Genomic DNA, 18,213 nt, shown 5'->3' on the forward strand with positions numbered 1-18,213 from the left:
TCCAAACGTTCGCGGAGGTCTCAATTTCCTCGCATGAGTCGCAGAGCCGCGCAGTCCTGTCGCATGAATTTTGAACATGTTCAAAAAAAGTGTGCGACAAATCAGTCTCAAAATAGTCTCAGATTCCTCGCAGGTGTGTTGCACGCGTCGCAAACCCTTCTCAATTTAGTCTCCGCGAGTCAGAAAGTGCGAGGAGTGTTTGACAACTTTGCGAGGGTTTGGCAAGTGTTTGGCGACATATGAAACTAAATTGCGACTGCTTTGAGACAAAAATGAGACTGACATTCCGTTCGTGCGACACTCGCCAAACGTTCGTGAGACATAAATGCGACCTCTCGGCAAGGACATTCGCAAACGTGTCGTAAGTAGCAACTCAGTGAGACTGCAAGTGAAAATTGTCGCAAATTGGCATATTTTGTCGCTATTTTGTGTCTCCAACTTGTCGCAAACAGTCGCAGCCCAGTGAGATAGGGGCTTTACCGCTGAAGCTCAAACATGCACGTTGCACCAGGAAATGGGCATGTAATTAGACAGGAAATGCAAAAACTGCAATCTGACTGGCTGTTGAGTTTATTTCTGCTTTGTGATTGGCTGTTGGGTAAATCCATATATATATATATTTTTTTCATTTTCATATCGAGGATTTATGTCAAACGCATATTGACTTAATCGACGGGAGTTTAATCGCGATTACTAATCGTATCGAATTATTGCCCAGCCCTAATCTCAAGTGTATTTTTCATGCTGTGATGAGTCAGTTCCATATTGATTTCTCATATCTGAGTCCTTCTAATGTGTGAGCAGTCAGGGCCAGTGGGTTGCCATTTTATTAAAGATATTATTAGCAGGCAGACCTTTTTAATTGTTAATGTGTAAATCTGAGTGTTCATATAAATCATGTAGATGATGCCAGTAAAGGCACTCAAATGCAAGTCTTATTAGTAAAACGTGAAACTTGACAGGTAGTCTATTTCAGGAGCTAAGATTGTAGCAGCTGCTGTGTCGAGGCTTGTTTGACTGAAGAGTACCTGAACACAAGCCATAAGTATAGAATTTCTCATATTTCCAGGTAAAGGTGTCGGTTATAACATTCAGTTTCTTTAAGACAAAAACGAGAACCAATAGAGCATAATAATAATGTTGAGCTGTTAATTCATTTTCAACTTATAACTTTAAATTCTTATTTAGGGTATATGACTGGTCTTGACACTTTTATTTGTTTAACAAAGAGTTCAAATAAATAGGTTTTACTGTGACAAATATATCCATTGAATTATAAGGAAAATGTCCATCCATGCTAAACCTGTTTTCAACATGCTGGGCTTCTGAAATCAATTTAGAGCTGGCAGAAGAGTAAATCAATAAGAGAAAAGATTTGGACAGAACGCTGAGTAACTGGCTAATGTGCATATGTGGTCATGCTAAGTAGTACTTTGAACACAGTGCTTACTTTTGGTGAAGCTTTGGTTTGATGGAAGCAGTTGCAGTGCATTTGATAGTGGAGCCACCTCTTCAGTTCCGCAGCTGTCAGCTGTTTGGTTTGGCATCGTCTTAAATTCAGTTTATTTGAGTGGCATCAAGAAACAGTGGTTCTGCAATCCTATTTAATGCACCGGCAAGATCAGTATGTGACATAAATGTGCACTCTTCTGTGGAATATGATCGGGGATTCAGCACAAATAAGTAATGTGAAACTGTATTTCTGAACCTTTTTTTGTTCTTGTAATAAATCAAAATATACTCAAGCCGAGCCCATAGAAGGTTATCATCACTAGCATGTGACTGGATTACAGCTTTCCTGAGGAATGACAGTTCCTATTTTCTTTCTGTTTTCTTTCTTTGTCCAATTGCTAATATGTTGCTGTTTTATTTTCTTCCCACAAACCTTGTTTCACAGAGGTGTATCATCAATAACACACACCGGCTGGTGGAGCTGTGTGTGGCCAAGCTCTCTCAGGACTGGTTCCCTCTACTGGAGCTGCTGGCAATGGCCACTAACCCTCACTGCAAGTTCCACATCTACAACGGCACACGGCCCTCTGAGACCGTCCCCGCTGGAGCACAGCTGGCTGACGATGAGCTCTTTGCCCGACCACCTGACCCACGCTCTCCTAAGGTGAATAACTTTAACAAATGTATTGGTAAGATCAACAGGTGACTAAGGTTTGTAGCATGTTAAAGGTTGAGGCCTTTTGAAAATTAAAGTCATCTTGTGTTGAAAAGTTGTGCAGAAAAATGGTCACCTTCTTCCAACAGAGGACAGTCAGCCTGTAATTTTTCCTCTCAGACAGAATCCATAAAGTGATTGTTTAGTCTTGCCCTAAGACCCATTATGAAACAAAGAGAATCCCTCTCTGGAGTAGCCTGATAGATTAAAATACGGACCTCACAGTCCATAAGACGTGAGAAGGTGGATACACCCGGGAATAGAAATTTTACAGTGAAAGAGTGATGAATCCAGCGTGGGCACGGGGTCATTATGAACAGAACTGCAGCGCTGCTCGCCTGTCTGCCTCTGTTGGCAGACGGCCCAGGACTACTTAGGGTTCCACTGTGCAACTATTGAGTCAGATTTTGCTACTGTCCTCTTTTTTTAATGGTTGAAATTCCTAAATATTAAACTACGATGCAAACTTCTCATTGGCTCAAAAAAAAGGAGTTAAATATCCGGCCAGGTACAGATGTTTGAAGTCTCTCCTGGTCCCCCTCTAATTATGTCTCTAACTCAATGCCTTGAATCTCTTTCTAACATTGTCCACAAATTTAAGGCAACTTCGTAAATATGTTTTCTCCCTTGTTTTGTTTCATTCACAGGGCTGGTTGGTGGACTTAATAAACAAATTTGGCACATTAAACGGGTTTCAAATGTTGCACGATCGCTTCATGAGCGGCCAAGCACTGAACGTCCAGATCATCGCTGCACTTATCAAGTGAGACTGCTGCTCAATCAAACCTTGTGATATCGTACAACATGTCAACAACATTTCATTAGCCATCAAAGTGTTATGTTAATGTCATTAACACATTTTGTGTTCCCTGCGTTCCAGACCTTTTGGCCAGTGTTACGAGTTCCTCACATTGCACACGGTAAAGAAGTACTTCCTTCCCGTCATCGAGATGGTTCCTCAGTTTCTAGAGAATCTCACAGACGAGGAGCTGAAGAAAGAGGCCAAGAATGAAGCCAAAAACGACGCACTGTCCATGATAATCAAGTCTCTGAAGAATCTGGCTTCTCGTGTACCAGGGCAGGAGGAGACTGTCAAGAATTTAGAGATTTTTAGGTTAAAAATGATTCTTAGGTGAGCATCAACAGGTCTCTCGGTTTTCATTATTCACATTTAATATGATTTGATGTCAATCAAATACACCTTCTTTTTTTGTCACCAGGTTATTGCAAATTTCTTCTTTTAACGGCAAAATGAATGCACTAAATGAAGTGAACAAAGTGATCTCCAGTGTGTCCTACTACACTCATCGGCATAACCCCGAGGAGGAGGAATGGCTGACTGCAGAGCGCATGGCGGTAAGCTCAGCCTCCGCTCTTCACTTCTGTACTATTGTATCAAAGATGTCTCTGCATCTTAAAATGCACTTCTCCTTTCTGTGTCTCCTTCCCCTTCCTCAGGAGTGGATCCAGCAGAACCACATCCTGTCCATTGTGCTGAGGGACAGTTTGCACCAGCCGCAGTATGTAGAAAAACTGGAGAAGATCCTTCGCTTTGTCATCAAAGAGAAAGCTCTTACAATGCAGGATCTGGACAACATCTGGGCTGCACAGGTACACTGGAAGTAACAGTATTTTTGTGTTATTTTATTTATTAAGTATTTAGCTTAAATATTCACGTCTACGTTTTCTAATACAGCTCTATAATGACCTAGTGTTACTTTACGGAAATAATGTAAATTGTTATTTTCCATTTTGTAGTCCGAGTATGCCACAGGATGTTGAGTATTACCGGTAGTTTGTTTTAGTTGGATCAAAACAGGCAAAATTCGATAAAGGTTTCCACCAATGAACTCTTCTGAATAGAACAATAGCATTACAGCTTGTTGAGTAATTATGATAAGATGCAACACTTTATGACTTCAGCTTTGTTTTTTTGGACTGACATGGGAGCACCTGTTGAACATCCAGGTGGTGGTCAGTTCAGGTTTTCATGATTAAAATGCATTAACACTTTGTTATAGTGGTGACAACAAACCTTCAAAACCATTGGATCTGTCATATTTTCTGCCACGGTTATGTTTTAAGATTGGAAATTAATCCTCCCCATAAGCTTTTCACTCCACCAGGCACTGGGCTGATCTTACTAGCATTTGTGCTTCCGACCGTGCCTGCATGGTTTGACCACGACATGCACATTTGGCTCTAGTCACACACCAAGAGTAAAAGTAGAGTACAGATTTTTGGCACAGCTTCACTTTTGTTGTGAGGCCAGCACTTTTCAGCTTGTGGCCTCAGATGACTCGAACTGTACTTTCCTAACTGAAATAATGTAGCAGTTGTCCATTGCAAACAAATAGTTGTCTGTTAAAAGTTCCCGGATCTCTCTGTTGCCAGTTGTTCACATTGCAACTGCGACACATCCCAGACGCTACCGAGACGTCTGTTGGTCGGCATTGGAAGTATTTTGTTTACCCAACAGTCTGTGGATGTCTGTTTATCTACAGGCTGGAAAGCACGAGGCCATTGTGAAGAATGTCCATGACCTCCTGGCCAAGCTGGCTTGGGACTTTTCACCTGAGCAGCTGGATCACCTTTTTGACTGTTTCAAGGTGAGTAAGACGTGTGTTAATCAGTGGCTCAATAGAATCGTTTTAATTCAGTTCCAGCTTGAAGGTGTTTCTGGAGAAGGCTTGTTGTAAAAATCAATGTATGTCTTAATCAGTGAATATCTCCTCACCATTCACTACCTGCCCATACTGTGTGTGCTGAAGAAAATCTGGGGTTAATACAGAAACATGTGTCAACTGATATGTAAACAAAGGGGCCCACCATACTTTGCAAAATACCAGTTTACAAAGCTTAGGCTATTTTTCAGAGCACACACAGCTCATACAGGAAACAGATTGGGAGGAGAAATTGACTGATTTTGACAAAAAGCATTCTCCAGAATGGCTGACTCCACCTTTAATCGCATACATTACTGTTGAATTATTAAATCACATCTATATAGCTTAACGTCTGGACTTGGTTTTTCTTCTTGTGCAGGCAAGCTGGACCAATGCCAGCAAGAAGCAGCGTGAAAAACTGCTGGAACTGATCCGGCGCTTGGCTGAGGATGATAAGGATGGGGTGATGGCCCACAAGGTCCTCAACCTGCTGTGGAACCTGGCACACAGCGATGATGTGCCCGTAGACATCATGGACCAGGCTCTTAGTGCTCACATCAAGATATTGGATTATAGTTGCTCCCAGGTACATGTCGGGGTGTTGTTGGTGATGATGTTTAAGGATGGCATGCAAAATAATAGATGGCGGGCTAAAAGATGTTTAATGTTTCTCTCACAGGACCGAGACACACAGAAGATTCAATGGATAGATCGTTTTATAGAGGAGCTACGAACCAATGACAAATGGGTGATCCCTGCCCTGAAGCAAATCAGAGAAATCTGTAGCCTCTTTGGAGAAGCGCCCCAAAACCTTAGGTAATTATTTTATATATTACAGAAACATATACAAGATGATTCTAATGGTGGCTAGTATGAAGTGTTTATGTGGTATTAGGTATTTATTTCTACTTATTAATATTTGTTCTGCACTTAATTTGGGGACACCCATTAGAAAAGAAAGACTTTCACATATTTAAAATTCCTCTAATTTTTAACACATTTGCACAAAAGCTGAGGCATCTTAACTCTTCTAATTAGTGCCCAGGAGAGAGAGAGAGAGAGTGGCCCAGAAGTTAAGTGTTATATTATTGCACAATACCATCAGAATTATTCTCCTTTTTTAACATATGTTCGATATCTCTACATAAACCAAATTTCACCTCCAACTTCCTGAAATTGTCTGTTTTCGATATCTTCTGAAAACACATGCCACTGTTTGTGGCCATGAGGCCCCTTTTTAAATCAAGCATTACAGGTGTTTACCTATTTTTGTAGTTAAGATTTTGAGAGTAAGGGAGGCAGCAGTCGTTTTGACTTGGCGCAGTAGGAAAAGCATTGGCGTTAATGATAATGTTAACAATGACTCTGTTCTGTTTAAGTTAGAGGGAACCATCATGCACAATACCAAAACAGTGGAATTTATTGAAATGAACCCATTTGTGTTTTTCTTTGTGCCTGTGCTTTTTCCTACTGTGAAATGTCAAAATGTCTTCAATGGAAAAAGGCCCATTTGCTTTACATCTCAATAACAAGCATAGGTTAAGTATTACAGTGAAGGACTTTTACGTTTTCTGGGGGTTGTGGTAGTTACCAAATAGAAATTTTAACCAGGGTATACAATGCTAACACACATGAGCAATAGCTAAACATAACCATGATAAATTTGTGAAATTATTGTAAAACTGTTATGAAGTCATATTGTAAATCGTAAATCATTTTGATTTGAAGTAGTGTTTTTTCTAGTCGATGTAGAAAAATATATAGTATACATGCCTGTTGTTTTTTCAGAAAGAAAATGCCAATTAACATACAAACGAACTTAGTGGGGTAAGTTGAGAGCTAATTCCAGGGTTCTACCTATTTCTGTGTTACGTCAAGTCTAACTTTCTCTTTGACATGTTTAAGATATATACAATACAAAATGTAAATTTCTGTCATGAATCCGCTTAAGCAATTCTTTCTTGGGTTTCATCTCAAATGACTGATTCCTCATTCCAATCTCCTGTTCAAAGTCCTGCAGACGCGTAGTTTGGTCAAGCAAGAGACAAGACACTTGTATTATGACTGTTAGCTAAGCAATGAGTTCTAGATTATGCAGTAACTTCTTCCCTCTCTGCTCTTGTTAGAAACCTTAGCAAAACAGATGCTAAGTAATACAAATCATAGATCACAAGGACTGTGGTCACAATCATGTTATATAAAATGTATCTGATACAATAGGCCCTGATTTAATATTGAGTCTACATCACTTACCTGTTCGTAAAGAATCCAGTGTTAATACACAGCCTAGGCTCTGTTAATGGGCATGTTGCTAGCTATGGTGGGTCGTTCACGAGCCCTTTGTTTACATACCGTTTATTTGTTAACAAAGCCTAGACTGTGTATATTAACCGATTTTGACAAAGAACATGCATTCTCCAGAATAAGCTTCAAAGGTAATAGTTTGCTTGTATTGAAAGTAATTTCAGGTTAGATAAACTCTAGGTGTGGTTACTGCATGCATCATTTCTACCAAGGTTCTAGGCCAGAGTCTCTGCGCAGTTTCTTTGTACACAAGCCATAATACAGTACATACAGAGTTGTCCTTTTAATCCAGACAGTCATACAATGTCCTTTGAGATGGAGCCCCATTCTTCCTGATGCCAGCTCCTTTCAGCGCAAATCACTCAATGCAAAATATCAGGGGTATTTCATGCCTTGGACCCACTTATTTAAATGTATGCAAATATTTGTTTTCCTGCATTTTCATATAGATTTGATTGATTCAATATAGTTACACTTCTTATTTGTCTAACTGTAGATGTATTAATTTTATTAAATCTAGCCACTGCTAATGAGTAAACTGGAGTCATCATGTAACTGCAGAATTTTTATCAACTTTCTTAATCGATAATTTGGCATTGGTAATTCCAACTGATTGTACTGTATTCAGATTCCTATGCCGCTTTTTGTAGCATGGTGGCTATTAAAACTGAATCACAGATTGCTCATTTGTTTTCTGAGCCAAACACATAATTTTTTACGTGGAAAACAAGGCAGGAAATGGTCTTTAACGATATGACTTCTTGCTGTTTATTCTATGAAACACATATATACTCACAGACACAAATACACCAAAATCTGCTTTCTATATATCCCTGATAGAAACAAATGAGAAATCAGTCATACTATATATTCTCAATCAGAAATTCTGTAACTAAAAGTATGTAATATCAGCTTAATTCTTACTTTGTTGCTAAGTCTTCCTTGTTTTCCTCAAATTTTTGTTTTTGTCTTACAACCTCCACTCCTCCTGCTCTTCTCTCCCCAGTCAAACCCAACGAAGTCCTCATGTGTTTTACCGCCATGACCTGATAAACCAACTGCAGCATAACCACGCTCTGGTCACCCTAGTGGCTGAGAACCTCTCTGCTTACATGGAGACCATGAGGCAGTTCTCCAAAGGTACGTTGTCGTGGCCAGAAATAGCACCTTTTTAGCCATTGGATCAGAGATGTGAACTGTCTACAGTCTGACCAATCGTATTTGTGCTTTTACAGAAGAACAAGCTGAGTTTGACCCCCAGACGGTCAGGCCAGGAAGCCGCTACAGCCACGTCCAGGAAGTACAGGAACGACTCAACTTCCTGAGGTACTATATCACCTTAAGCGTCTCGCACGCAATACATATTGTAGTCCTCTAAAAGCTGTGATTATAACTAGGGATGGAAATATGAATATGAAAACTTTACTTGTTCAATTCTGCTTTTAATGTTCCTAGCAGTTTTAGTTAAATGGGGGACAAATCTCTTGTAATGCGTGTCTCGATCAAAGATGAATTTGGTCCGTTTTTTAATAGTAGCTTAGCTTTTATATATATCATATAAAACCTTTACTGGTGCTTTTGAGCAACAGTTGGCAGTTGCACAGCAGTTGCTTGTTGTTTTTCAATAGGTTACAATTTTACAGAGGATCGATGGATAGTAATATACCTAATGTGTCACACACTCGCTCAACCTTTAGAAGCCACACAGCACATCTATAGCTGTGTCTAAACCACTCTTTATATTACATAACATTACATATTATTCAGCCAATGCTTTTATGAACCCTGAACGGCAAGAATCAAGTATATTAGCTTCAAATAAGCAAAACTACAAAGTGATCGTTTCAAGTGAATCTTAGCTGCTCCACTTAGCTGCTCAATTCTAGTACCTTGTTCAAGGACAATGGTGGGTAATTACGGAGGAGCGAGTGGTTCCCAGTGACTTCCCACGCAGTAGCAGTTATGATTATGAAGAAGTCTAGGGCATTCTACATGACCTTCACATACACTTTTCTCTAACCTTCTACCCACCGGCCCACTATTGATTTTCTTTCCTTTTTTGTTTTGTTTTTTTGCTAGGTTCCTGCTAAAAGATGGCCAGCTGTGGTTGTGTGCGCCTCAGGCCAAGCAGATCTGGAAGTGTCTGGCTGAGAATGCAGTGTTCCTCTGTGACCGAGAGGCATGCTTCAAATGGTACCGCTCAATTTGATCTTATTCCTTCCTTTGGCCTGAATGAAAGCCCTTTACATTTGTTGTTCAGCAAAAGCCTGTTCTGAATGCTCTTTCTCTCCTGCTACCCACTAGGTACTCCAAGTTGATGGGTGATGAGCCAGATCTGGACCCAGACATCAATAAGGACTTCTTTGAGAACAACGTTCTGCAGTTGGACCCATCCCTGCTGACGGAGAATGGCATGAAGTGCTTTGAGAGGTTCTTCAAGGCTGTCAACTGCAGGGAAGGCAAGCTGGTAGCAAAGCGCAGAGCATACATGATGGATGACCTGGAACTAATAGGCTTGGACTACCTCTGGAGGGTGAGGATTGTTGGGTTGCCTGTGTGTCTGCTCATACCCTGTTTTAGATGGTCTGGTGCCGGTTCGGTTCAGTATAGGAAGAGAGAGAAAAAAAAAGGTAAAATGTAGGTGGAGCAACATCAACACAATGTCGTCATAATAATAGAACTCTCTCTCCGTTGCTGTTGTAACTGATCCGAAAGACAAATTGTTCCCAAACATCTTCCGTCTCTGGTGTTTCATTTGCTTATAGTGTGACTGTCTCTTGTTTGGCATTATGTGCAAACCGGACTGCACTGGACCATGACGGCTTTGATACACACAACGTTCCATCCTTGTGTAAATAGTTAGGTTCTCATTACACCTACACTTTCTCTTTGAGATGACTTTGGCATTGATGTTGGATGCTCTGCAGTCTTTACTGTACACTTGTTATTGAAGACTTAAAGTTGGAATTGCAATTTTAATGAGGAGTTGAGTGGACACGGGTATGATTAGTACTATGCAGTTTGTTTTTCAGATCCTCTTTCATCTAAAGCCAATACTGCTGTTGTTTGTTATTCTGTTTACTGCAAAAGAAAAAAGCAGCAGTCCTATAGTTATTTTTTTTAAATAGTTTTTAGATCTAATTATTAATTCAAGAAATATTCCCCAATTTCCCAGGTGGTAATTCAAGGAAGTGATGACATCGCCAGCCGAGCTATAGACCTGCTGAAAGAGATCTACACCAACCTTGGGCCAAAACTACAAGTCAATCAGGTACATTGACTGTTCTGTTTCAGTTAGAGTGGAGAGGGTTTAACTGATCTTTTTTTTCTATCTTTTCTAGTTCTTGTTGCACTACTGTGCCCGTTTATCCATCTAGAAATGTTATCCTGTTTATAGGTCAAAGTTACTTTCTTAAACGTTGTACCGGATTCCTTTCCCTTTTTAGGTTGAAATTCATGAAGATTTCATCCAGTCATGTTTCGACCGTCTGAAGGCATCTTACGACACCCTGTGTGTGTTGGATGGAGACAAAGACAGCATCAACTGCGCCCGTCAGGAGGCTATACGAATGGTGCGAGTTCTCACTGTGCTCAAGGAGTACATCAATGAGTGTGACAGTGACTACCATGAGGAGAGGACTATACTGCCTATGTCAAGGTACAAGGACCTTCTGCTTCATTTATCATAAATATATGTAAACATATTACTCTACATCACCTGTTAGAGGCTGTTTCTTTGTGAAAGTGTTGCCCTATATAACTGAGGACCTATGTTTTCCCTTTTTAAATGTATATGACCAAGAACACGACATGTTCATTATGTTATTTATTATATGATTTGTATTCATCACATTTATTTCCACATTCCTCCCAGTGAGATGCACACACGTGTCATGTCTTTAGCCTTTTACTCAAACCTCTTTCTTCCATTTCTCTTGCAGAGCTTTCCGTGGGAAGCATATCACACTGATAGTCCGTTTCCCCAACCAGGGGCGTCAGGTAGACGACCTGGATATCTGGTCACACACCAATGACACAATCGGCTCGGTCCGGCGCGGCATCCTCAACAGGATCAAAGCCAATGCTGCACACACCAAGATAGAGCTCTTTATTGGTGGGGAGGTTGTTGATCCAGCAGATGACAGGAAGTTGATAGGACAGCTCAATTTGAAGGACAAAACGGTGAGAATATTCAACTCTAAATACTAAAAGGTGCTCTGCTCAGGTCCGCTGTGCCTTTTCTATTGCAAACGTATGACTTTATTTGAATTGAAATTGTTACTCTTCATTAATAATGCAGTTAAATGGTTGATCCTAACCATTGTGCTAACGTCAACAGTAACACTTATTCTGAAGCTAAAATTAGTGTTGAACTAATTCCCTCCACGCATTAACTTTCTGTAATGTGTTTTTGTAGCTGATCACGGCCAAGCTGACCCAGGTGAGTGCCAACATGCCTTCGAGCCCAGACAGCTCCTCTGACTCATCCACTGGCTCTCCTGGTAACCACGGCAACCACTACAGCGATGGGCCCAACCCTGAGGTGGAGAGCTGTCTACCTGGTGTGGTGAGTATAAACTGAGCCATTTCATTGTTACATGTGAAAACTGAGAATTTAATTTCAGCAGTTACTAAGTTACTATAGTTACAAATGTATGCAATAATAATAAAAAATAATTTAAAATATAACATAACCTATTTTCTTTAGTTCAGACAGGGATCCTATTGTATCATACATTATTTTGAGACGTGAAAATGTTGCACAGCCAAATGTTGACCACAGTGTTTTGTCTTGCAAACACTGAAATAATGTTTGTTGTCAGTGGTGTGATATTGCGAGTTGAACCTTATGTGAACTGCAACTCTCTCTGCTCTATTTCACAGATTATGTCGCTGCATCTGCGCTACATTTCCTTCCTGTGGCAGGTGGCTGACCTGGGATGCAACCTCAACATGCCACTACTTAGAGATGGTGCTCGTGTTCTCATGAAACTCATGCCACCAGGTATACATGCTGCTGTCATCTTAATATTATCCAACCAGTTCACTCCCTGAAAACGTACACACACAGGCAATGTTAGCTCAATGGTCATTTTTGTGCTGTTTCTGTTTTCTTAGATAACACTACAGTGGAGAATCTGCGCGCTGTGTGTCTGGACCACGCCAAGCTAGGAGAGAACAGCCTCAGTCCTTCACTGGACTCACGCTTCTTCGGCCCCTCACCTTCACAAGTGCTCTACCTCATTGAGGTGGGTGTCAGTGTGCTCATGCATCACAAGTCATACACTTTTTCCAACACCTACACTAACCCTGCTGTATGAGACATGCCCTATGGTTTCTGTCCCATGTCTGTTGATCTATAAGGATATTCACACTATTCTCTATCATGTTCCAGGTTGTTTACGCTTTGCTGATGCCAGCCAGTGCCACTCTGGGCGAGGACGCCAGTGACTTTCAGTACAACTTCTTGAAGAGTGGTGGGCTGCCGCTGGTGTTGAGCATGCTCACCAGGAACAACTTTCTCCCTTCAGCGGATATGGAGACACGGCGTGGGGCTTATCTCAATGCCCTGAAGATCGCTAAACTCCTCCTCACTGCTGTAGGCTTTGGGCATGTGAAAGCTGTAGCTGAGGCCTGCCAGCCCAACGCTGAAGGAAATATTCCCGTCTCACCGGTTAGTCCCACGCATAACTCGCACAGACACATATACCTGTTTGACTAGTTTCCTCCATAGCTGAATGCCAAATAGCGTTTCTGACATGTTTTTATCTTTCTCCACACCCCCATCTTCTGGCCTGCATTGTGTACAGATTAACCAAGCCACTCATGACCAGGCACTAGTCCTGCAGAGCGCCCTGCAAAACATCCCTAACCCTGCCTCAGAGTGCATGCTGCGTAATGTAGCAATCCGCCTCGCCCAGCAGATTTCTGATGAGGTTACAGAAAATGTAAGTGAAAGTTCTCTTTTTTTAGTTTGTTATATAAGAACACCATGAACTAGTAATGGTAATGAATTTTAATGAAAAGTTTAAACAGGAACTGTACGTTGCTTAGTCATTTACGGATAAAAGTCTAAACAGATAGTCTAACACTGATGGTAGTAGATACCTACCTTTTTGTAAATGTTATATTAATTGTATTATGTCGGCTTTGTGCTGTCTGTAATAATTGCTTTTATGGGGCTATGTTTTTCACCAGAATTTTTTCCAGGCATCGAAGTACATCCCAGACATTTGTGTGATCCGGGCGGTACAGAAAATAGTGTGGGCATCAGGCTGTGGTACGGTGCAGCTTGTCTTCAGTTCAAATGAAGAAATCAGCAAAATATATGAGAAGGTAAGTTGCCCTTGAATGTTGTCAAATTAGTATCTTAATGGAGTCGAAAGATCACAAGTATAACAAAGTTTATAGGAAACATGAACATTTTGAGTGACCGTTTAAGTAGCACAGACATATAGTTTTTTCTGCACATCCTTCCATAATAGATGCAGTCGGTTGTAGAACTTAGGAGGCAGAATAATAAAAGCTCTATCCCTGAGTCCTAAGATTTTATCAAGGCTCAACCAAGAGGCGCAGAGCTCCTGACAGGCTTCATGGACTTTCTAAGGATTACAAATTTAATATGAATTTATGTATTTTGCTAAACTTTTGTAATCTTTCTTTTTCCTGTTAGACAAATGCAGCCAAGGAGCCAGATGGGGAAGATGAGCAGGTGTGTTGCGAAGCCCTGGAAGTGATGACGCTATGTTTTGCCCTCATGCCCACGGCTCTTGACACGCTCAGTAAAGAGAAGGCTTGGCAGACCTTCATCATAGACTTGTTGCTACACTGCCACAGCAAGTAAGTACACCAGGATGCATTGCAACCAGCTGTGAACCATAATTGTAGATATCCTTATCATCTCATAATGTTGTTGTTGTTTGTGTTGAACAGATCAGTGCGTCAAATGGCTCAGGAGCAGTTCTTCCTGATGGCAACTAGGTGTTGTATGGGCCATCGACCCCTACTCTTCTTTATCACCCTCCTCTTCACCGTGTTGGGAGTAAGTGGCTATATGTCTTTTGTCCTTAAATCGCCATCATTGGTCCTTCTCCCATTTTTAGATGCATTAAAGTGCATCACAGCAATGTCAGAAAAGTTAACTGCTTACAAGATCCTAATATCAAATTGTCCAAATCCAGAGTACAGCCAAGGAGCGGGCCAAACACGCGGGAGACTACTTCACTCTACTCCGACACCTTCTGAACTATGCCTATAACAGCAACATCAACCTGCCAAATGCTGAGGTGCTGCTCAACAATGAAATCGACTGGCTAAAACGGATAAGGGTAAAACATCCTGTTTGCTTGTTCATGACCTATTTCAATACACTAAATATTTGAGCCAATATGATTTATTGTTGTTATGCTCCCTAAAAAAAACTTACACAATGTATTGTTGTATTTACTAGGATGAGGTTAAGAGGACAGGGGAGACTGGAGTGGAGGAGACCATCCTAGAGGGTCACCTTGGTGTTACCAAAGAGCTTCTAGCCTTCCAGACACCAGAGAAGAAGTATTACATCGGCTGCGAGAAAGGAGGCGCAAACCTCATTAAGGTTACAAAAAAACAGACTTTACATTACATTACATGGTTAATACTAAAAACGAAGAATAGAAAACATTCTCTAAACGAACATTAATAAAACATAATTTCTCTTTTTTCTTGCTCAGGAGCTGATCGACGACTTCATATTCCCAGCCTCTAATGTGTACCTACAGTACATGAAGAGTGGGGAGTTTCCCACAGAGCAGGCCATCCCTGTGTGCAGCACTCCTGCTTCAATCAATGCTGGCTTTGAGCTCCTGGTGGCACTGGCTGTTGGATGTGTCCGCAACCTCAAACAAATAGTCGACACCCTGACTGACATGTACTACTTAGGTAGGGAGACACTGGTATTTCACAGCATTTCACTGATGATTTCTCTTATTGCATCATGCGTGAGGATATTGTTCCTTTCTTCTCCTTCCAGGTTGTGAGACACTGACAGAGTGGGAGTACTTGCCTCCAGTGGGGCCACGGCCCAACAAAGGCTTTGTAGGTCTGAAGAACGCCGGCGCCACCTGTTATATGAACTCTGTCATCCAGCAGCTGTACATGATCCCTCCTATCCGTAATGGCATCTTGGCCATCGAAGGCACAGGCACCGACGTGGATGATGACATGTCGGGGGATGAAAAGCAGGAGAATGAGGTACAGTGAGAAATTGTCTTGCAATAAAGCATAGATAGATAGATAGATAGATAGATAGATAGATAGATAGATAGATAGATAGATAGATAGATAGATAGATAGATAGATAGATAGATAGATAGATAAATTGGTAGTCAATTTATTGATCATGATAAAATAATACAAACACAAAATAAAACTTATAAGCAATAAAAAACAAGAAAAAATGGTGAAGATCCTTTCTCAACATCGAGTGACTTACAGAATTGCTTTTTTAAGCAAATCATCTCATCATCATTCGGCCATTACTCTTTTTAGTCTTATTTCCCCAATGAACTCAATGACATACGGTAGCTTAAGTAATGTGAGACGTGTAGCCATTAGTTAGTCATACGTCATTGCTGCGCTTTGTCTCCACAGAGCAACGTGGATCCTCGTGATGAGGTGTTCAGCTACCACCATCAGTTTGATGATAAACCATCTGGTAAATCAGAGGACAGGAAAGAGTACAACATCGGGGTCCTACGTCACCTACAAGTCATTTTTGGACATCTGGCTGCATCCAGGCTTCAGTACTATGTCCCAAGGGGATTCTGGAAACAGTTCAGGTATTTCAAAGACTTAAAAGTCATTTTGAATGGATCAGCGTTAAGCCTGTTTAGCAGTTTCTAATGGTCTTCTCTCCATCGCACCCTTTTTAGGTTGTGGGGTGAGCCGGTGAACTTGCGGGAGCAGCATGATGCTCTAGAGTTTTTCAACTCTTTGGTGGACAGTTTGGATGAAGCTCTGAAAGCTCTGGGCCACCCAGCCATGCTCAGCAAGGTGCTGGGAGGTTCTTTCGCTGACCAGAAGATCTGTCAGGGATGCCCCCATAGGTAAGTGCGCTCCTCCCTGTCCTTGCTTACTGAAAATGTGTTCATAGTTTTAGAAAGATAAACTGGAAACGGACTTGGGCTCTATTTTTTGTTTAACCCTAATAATGTGTTGTGTTGTCAGGTATGAGTGTGAGGAGTCATTCACAACACTCAATGTAGACATCAGAAACCACCAGAACCTGTTGGACTCCATGGAGCAGTATGTTAAAGGAGACCTGCTTGAGGGAGCCAACGCTTACCACTGTGAGAAGTGTAATAAAAAGGTGAGAATGGATCACCCGTCTGGTTGCCAGCCAATGTTACAATGTGATTGTCATAACATGCTATTGAAATAAAGAGGAGGCATAAATGTCTCTCCCAGTGTTCACCTAAAAGAATGCATTTTTTTTTCTCATTAATTTAAGATTAATTTAAAGGGCCAGATAGTCATCTGTTATGTCTTCTCTCCTTGTGTCAGGTGGACACAGTGAAGCGCCTGCTGATCAAGAAGCTGCCACCTGTCCTGGCCATCCAGCTGAAGCGCTTTGACTACGACTGGGAGAGGGAGTGTGCCATCAAGTTCAATGACTACTTTGAGTTCCCCAGGGAGCTGGACATGGAGCCTTACACGGTGGCCGGTGTAGCCAAGCTAGAGGGCGACGACGTCAACCCTGAGAACCAGGTGATCCAGCAGAACGAGCCCTCTGAACCCACGCCTCCGGGCAGCTCCAAGTATCGTCTGGTGGGAGTGCTGGTCCACTCAGGCCAGGCCAGCGGCGGACATTACTACTCCTACATCATCCAGAGGAACGGGGGTGACGGGGAGAAGAACCGCTGGTATAAGTTTGACGACGGTGATGTCACTGAGTGCAAGATGGACGATGAGGAGGAGATGAAGAACCAGTGCTTTGGAGGGGAATACATGGGCGAGGTGTTTGATCATATGATGAAGCGCATGTCCTACCGGAGGCAGAAGCGCTGGTGGAATGCCTACATCCTATTCTATGAGCGCATGGACTCACTGGACAAGGACAGCGAGCTTGTCAAATACATCTCGGAGTTGACCATCTCCACCACCAAGCCCAATCAGGTCAAGATGCCCGGTGTCATCGAGTGCAGCGTCCGCAAGCAGAACGTCCAATTCATGCACAACAGAATGCAATACAGCCTGGAATATTTCCAGTTCATTAAGAAACTTCTGACCTGTAACAGTGTCTATTTAAACCCTCCTCCAGGTATGCATCATTTTCCCTTAAAAGCTAGGAAAAAAAAAAACTTTGCACAAAAGCTGTCTGTTACAACCAATATTATAATGGTACATGATGTTGGTGAACGCTATAATTTCGTCTGAACACACTCATTGTCCCATACTATCAAGTTTTCGTTTGCTTATTTTATTTAACCAGGTAAGATGTGTCTAGATGGAACAAATAAAATATTCTAAATGTGTGTAAAATAAGCTAATAACAGACAGACAATTAACTCGACAAGTAATTGGCGTTTATGTAGAATTTTGTTCCACAGCATGAGTAAAAACAGCAGGAATGGTTGACTCTAAACATGCACAATTCAACCCTTGCCTTTGCAAGACTGTGAGAGTAACAAGATGTAAGCCATGTGATCTCTAACTGCTACACGGCATCACGTCACTCCTCCAGTTATGACTCTGCAAATCTGATACCCCCAAAGGGCTTCGTTGATCTTTTGAACAGTGATGAAGTCACTCATATATATATTAGTATTTAAAAGCTTATTTCAGCTGCCGTTATACTTTTTATCTCAAATCTCTGTCTTGCGTCTCTTAAAGATTAAATTTAAAATGTATATAATGTAGTAAACGCAGTATCCCTGTGGAAATAATTATTGGTCAGGAGTACTAGTGTTGAGCATGGGCTGCCGAGAAATGCTCTGCCTCAGTCTGTAATGCATTATTAATAGACCCAGAGCCCTGTTGTGTTTCTCAGGAATATAAATGTTGTGACTTAGGCACGTGATTGGGACAGAAAAATCC

The 18,213-nt window shown here is 41.4% G+C and overlaps 1 protein-coding gene across 4 annotated transcripts in view; it reads left to right on the forward strand.

Moving 5' to 3' along the window:
• Positions 1-18,213, forward strand: part of usp9 (ubiquitin specific peptidase 9) — a 39,194-nt gene that overhangs the window by 11,357 nt on the left and 9,624 nt on the right. For 2 of the 4 annotated variants that reach the window (XM_080038000.1, XM_080038001.1), the window contains exons 6-37: positions 1,898-2,116; positions 2,815-2,930; positions 3,048-3,299; positions 3,388-3,523; positions 3,626-3,778; positions 4,672-4,776; positions 5,213-5,419; positions 5,513-5,649; positions 6,622-6,660; positions 8,144-8,277; positions 8,373-8,463; positions 9,217-9,330; positions 9,442-9,670; positions 10,313-10,408; positions 10,584-10,795; positions 11,079-11,319; positions 11,555-11,704; positions 12,022-12,142; positions 12,256-12,386; positions 12,533-12,811; positions 12,948-13,085; positions 13,336-13,473; positions 13,811-13,977; positions 14,071-14,179; positions 14,319-14,465; positions 14,588-14,734; positions 14,850-15,057; positions 15,149-15,369; positions 15,769-15,956; positions 16,050-16,223; positions 16,345-16,486; positions 16,681-17,437. In XM_080038000.1, the coding sequence (XP_079894126.1) occupies positions 1,898-2,116; positions 2,815-2,930; positions 3,048-3,299; positions 3,388-3,523; positions 3,626-3,778; positions 4,672-4,776; positions 5,213-5,419; positions 5,513-5,649; positions 6,622-6,660; positions 8,144-8,277; positions 8,373-8,463; positions 9,217-9,330; positions 9,442-9,670; positions 10,313-10,408; positions 10,584-10,795; positions 11,079-11,319; positions 11,555-11,704; positions 12,022-12,142; positions 12,256-12,386; positions 12,533-12,811; positions 12,948-13,085; positions 13,336-13,473; positions 13,811-13,977; positions 14,071-14,179; positions 14,319-14,465; positions 14,588-14,734; positions 14,850-15,057; positions 15,149-15,369; positions 15,769-15,956; positions 16,050-16,223; positions 16,345-16,486; positions 16,681-17,437 (5,698 nt within the window). The remainder of the gene's footprint in view (positions 1-1,897; positions 2,117-2,814; positions 2,931-3,047; positions 3,300-3,387; positions 3,524-3,625; positions 3,779-4,671; positions 4,777-5,212; positions 5,420-5,512; positions 5,650-6,621; positions 6,661-8,143; positions 8,278-8,372; positions 8,464-9,216; positions 9,331-9,441; positions 9,671-10,312; positions 10,409-10,583; positions 10,796-11,078; positions 11,320-11,554; positions 11,705-12,021; positions 12,143-12,255; positions 12,387-12,532; positions 12,812-12,947; positions 13,086-13,335; positions 13,474-13,810; positions 13,978-14,070; positions 14,180-14,318; positions 14,466-14,587; positions 14,735-14,849; positions 15,058-15,148; positions 15,370-15,768; positions 15,957-16,049; positions 16,224-16,344; positions 16,487-16,680; positions 17,438-18,213) is intronic. The other 2 variants (XM_080038002.1, XM_080038003.1) reach the window with 1 other exon arrangement.

Source organism: Ammodytes marinus (assembly GCF_949987685.1).
Source record: "Ammodytes marinus genome assembly, chromosome: 12".
Classification (NCBI taxonomy): domain Eukaryota; kingdom Metazoa; phylum Chordata; class Actinopteri; order Uranoscopiformes; family Ammodytidae; genus Ammodytes; species Ammodytes marinus.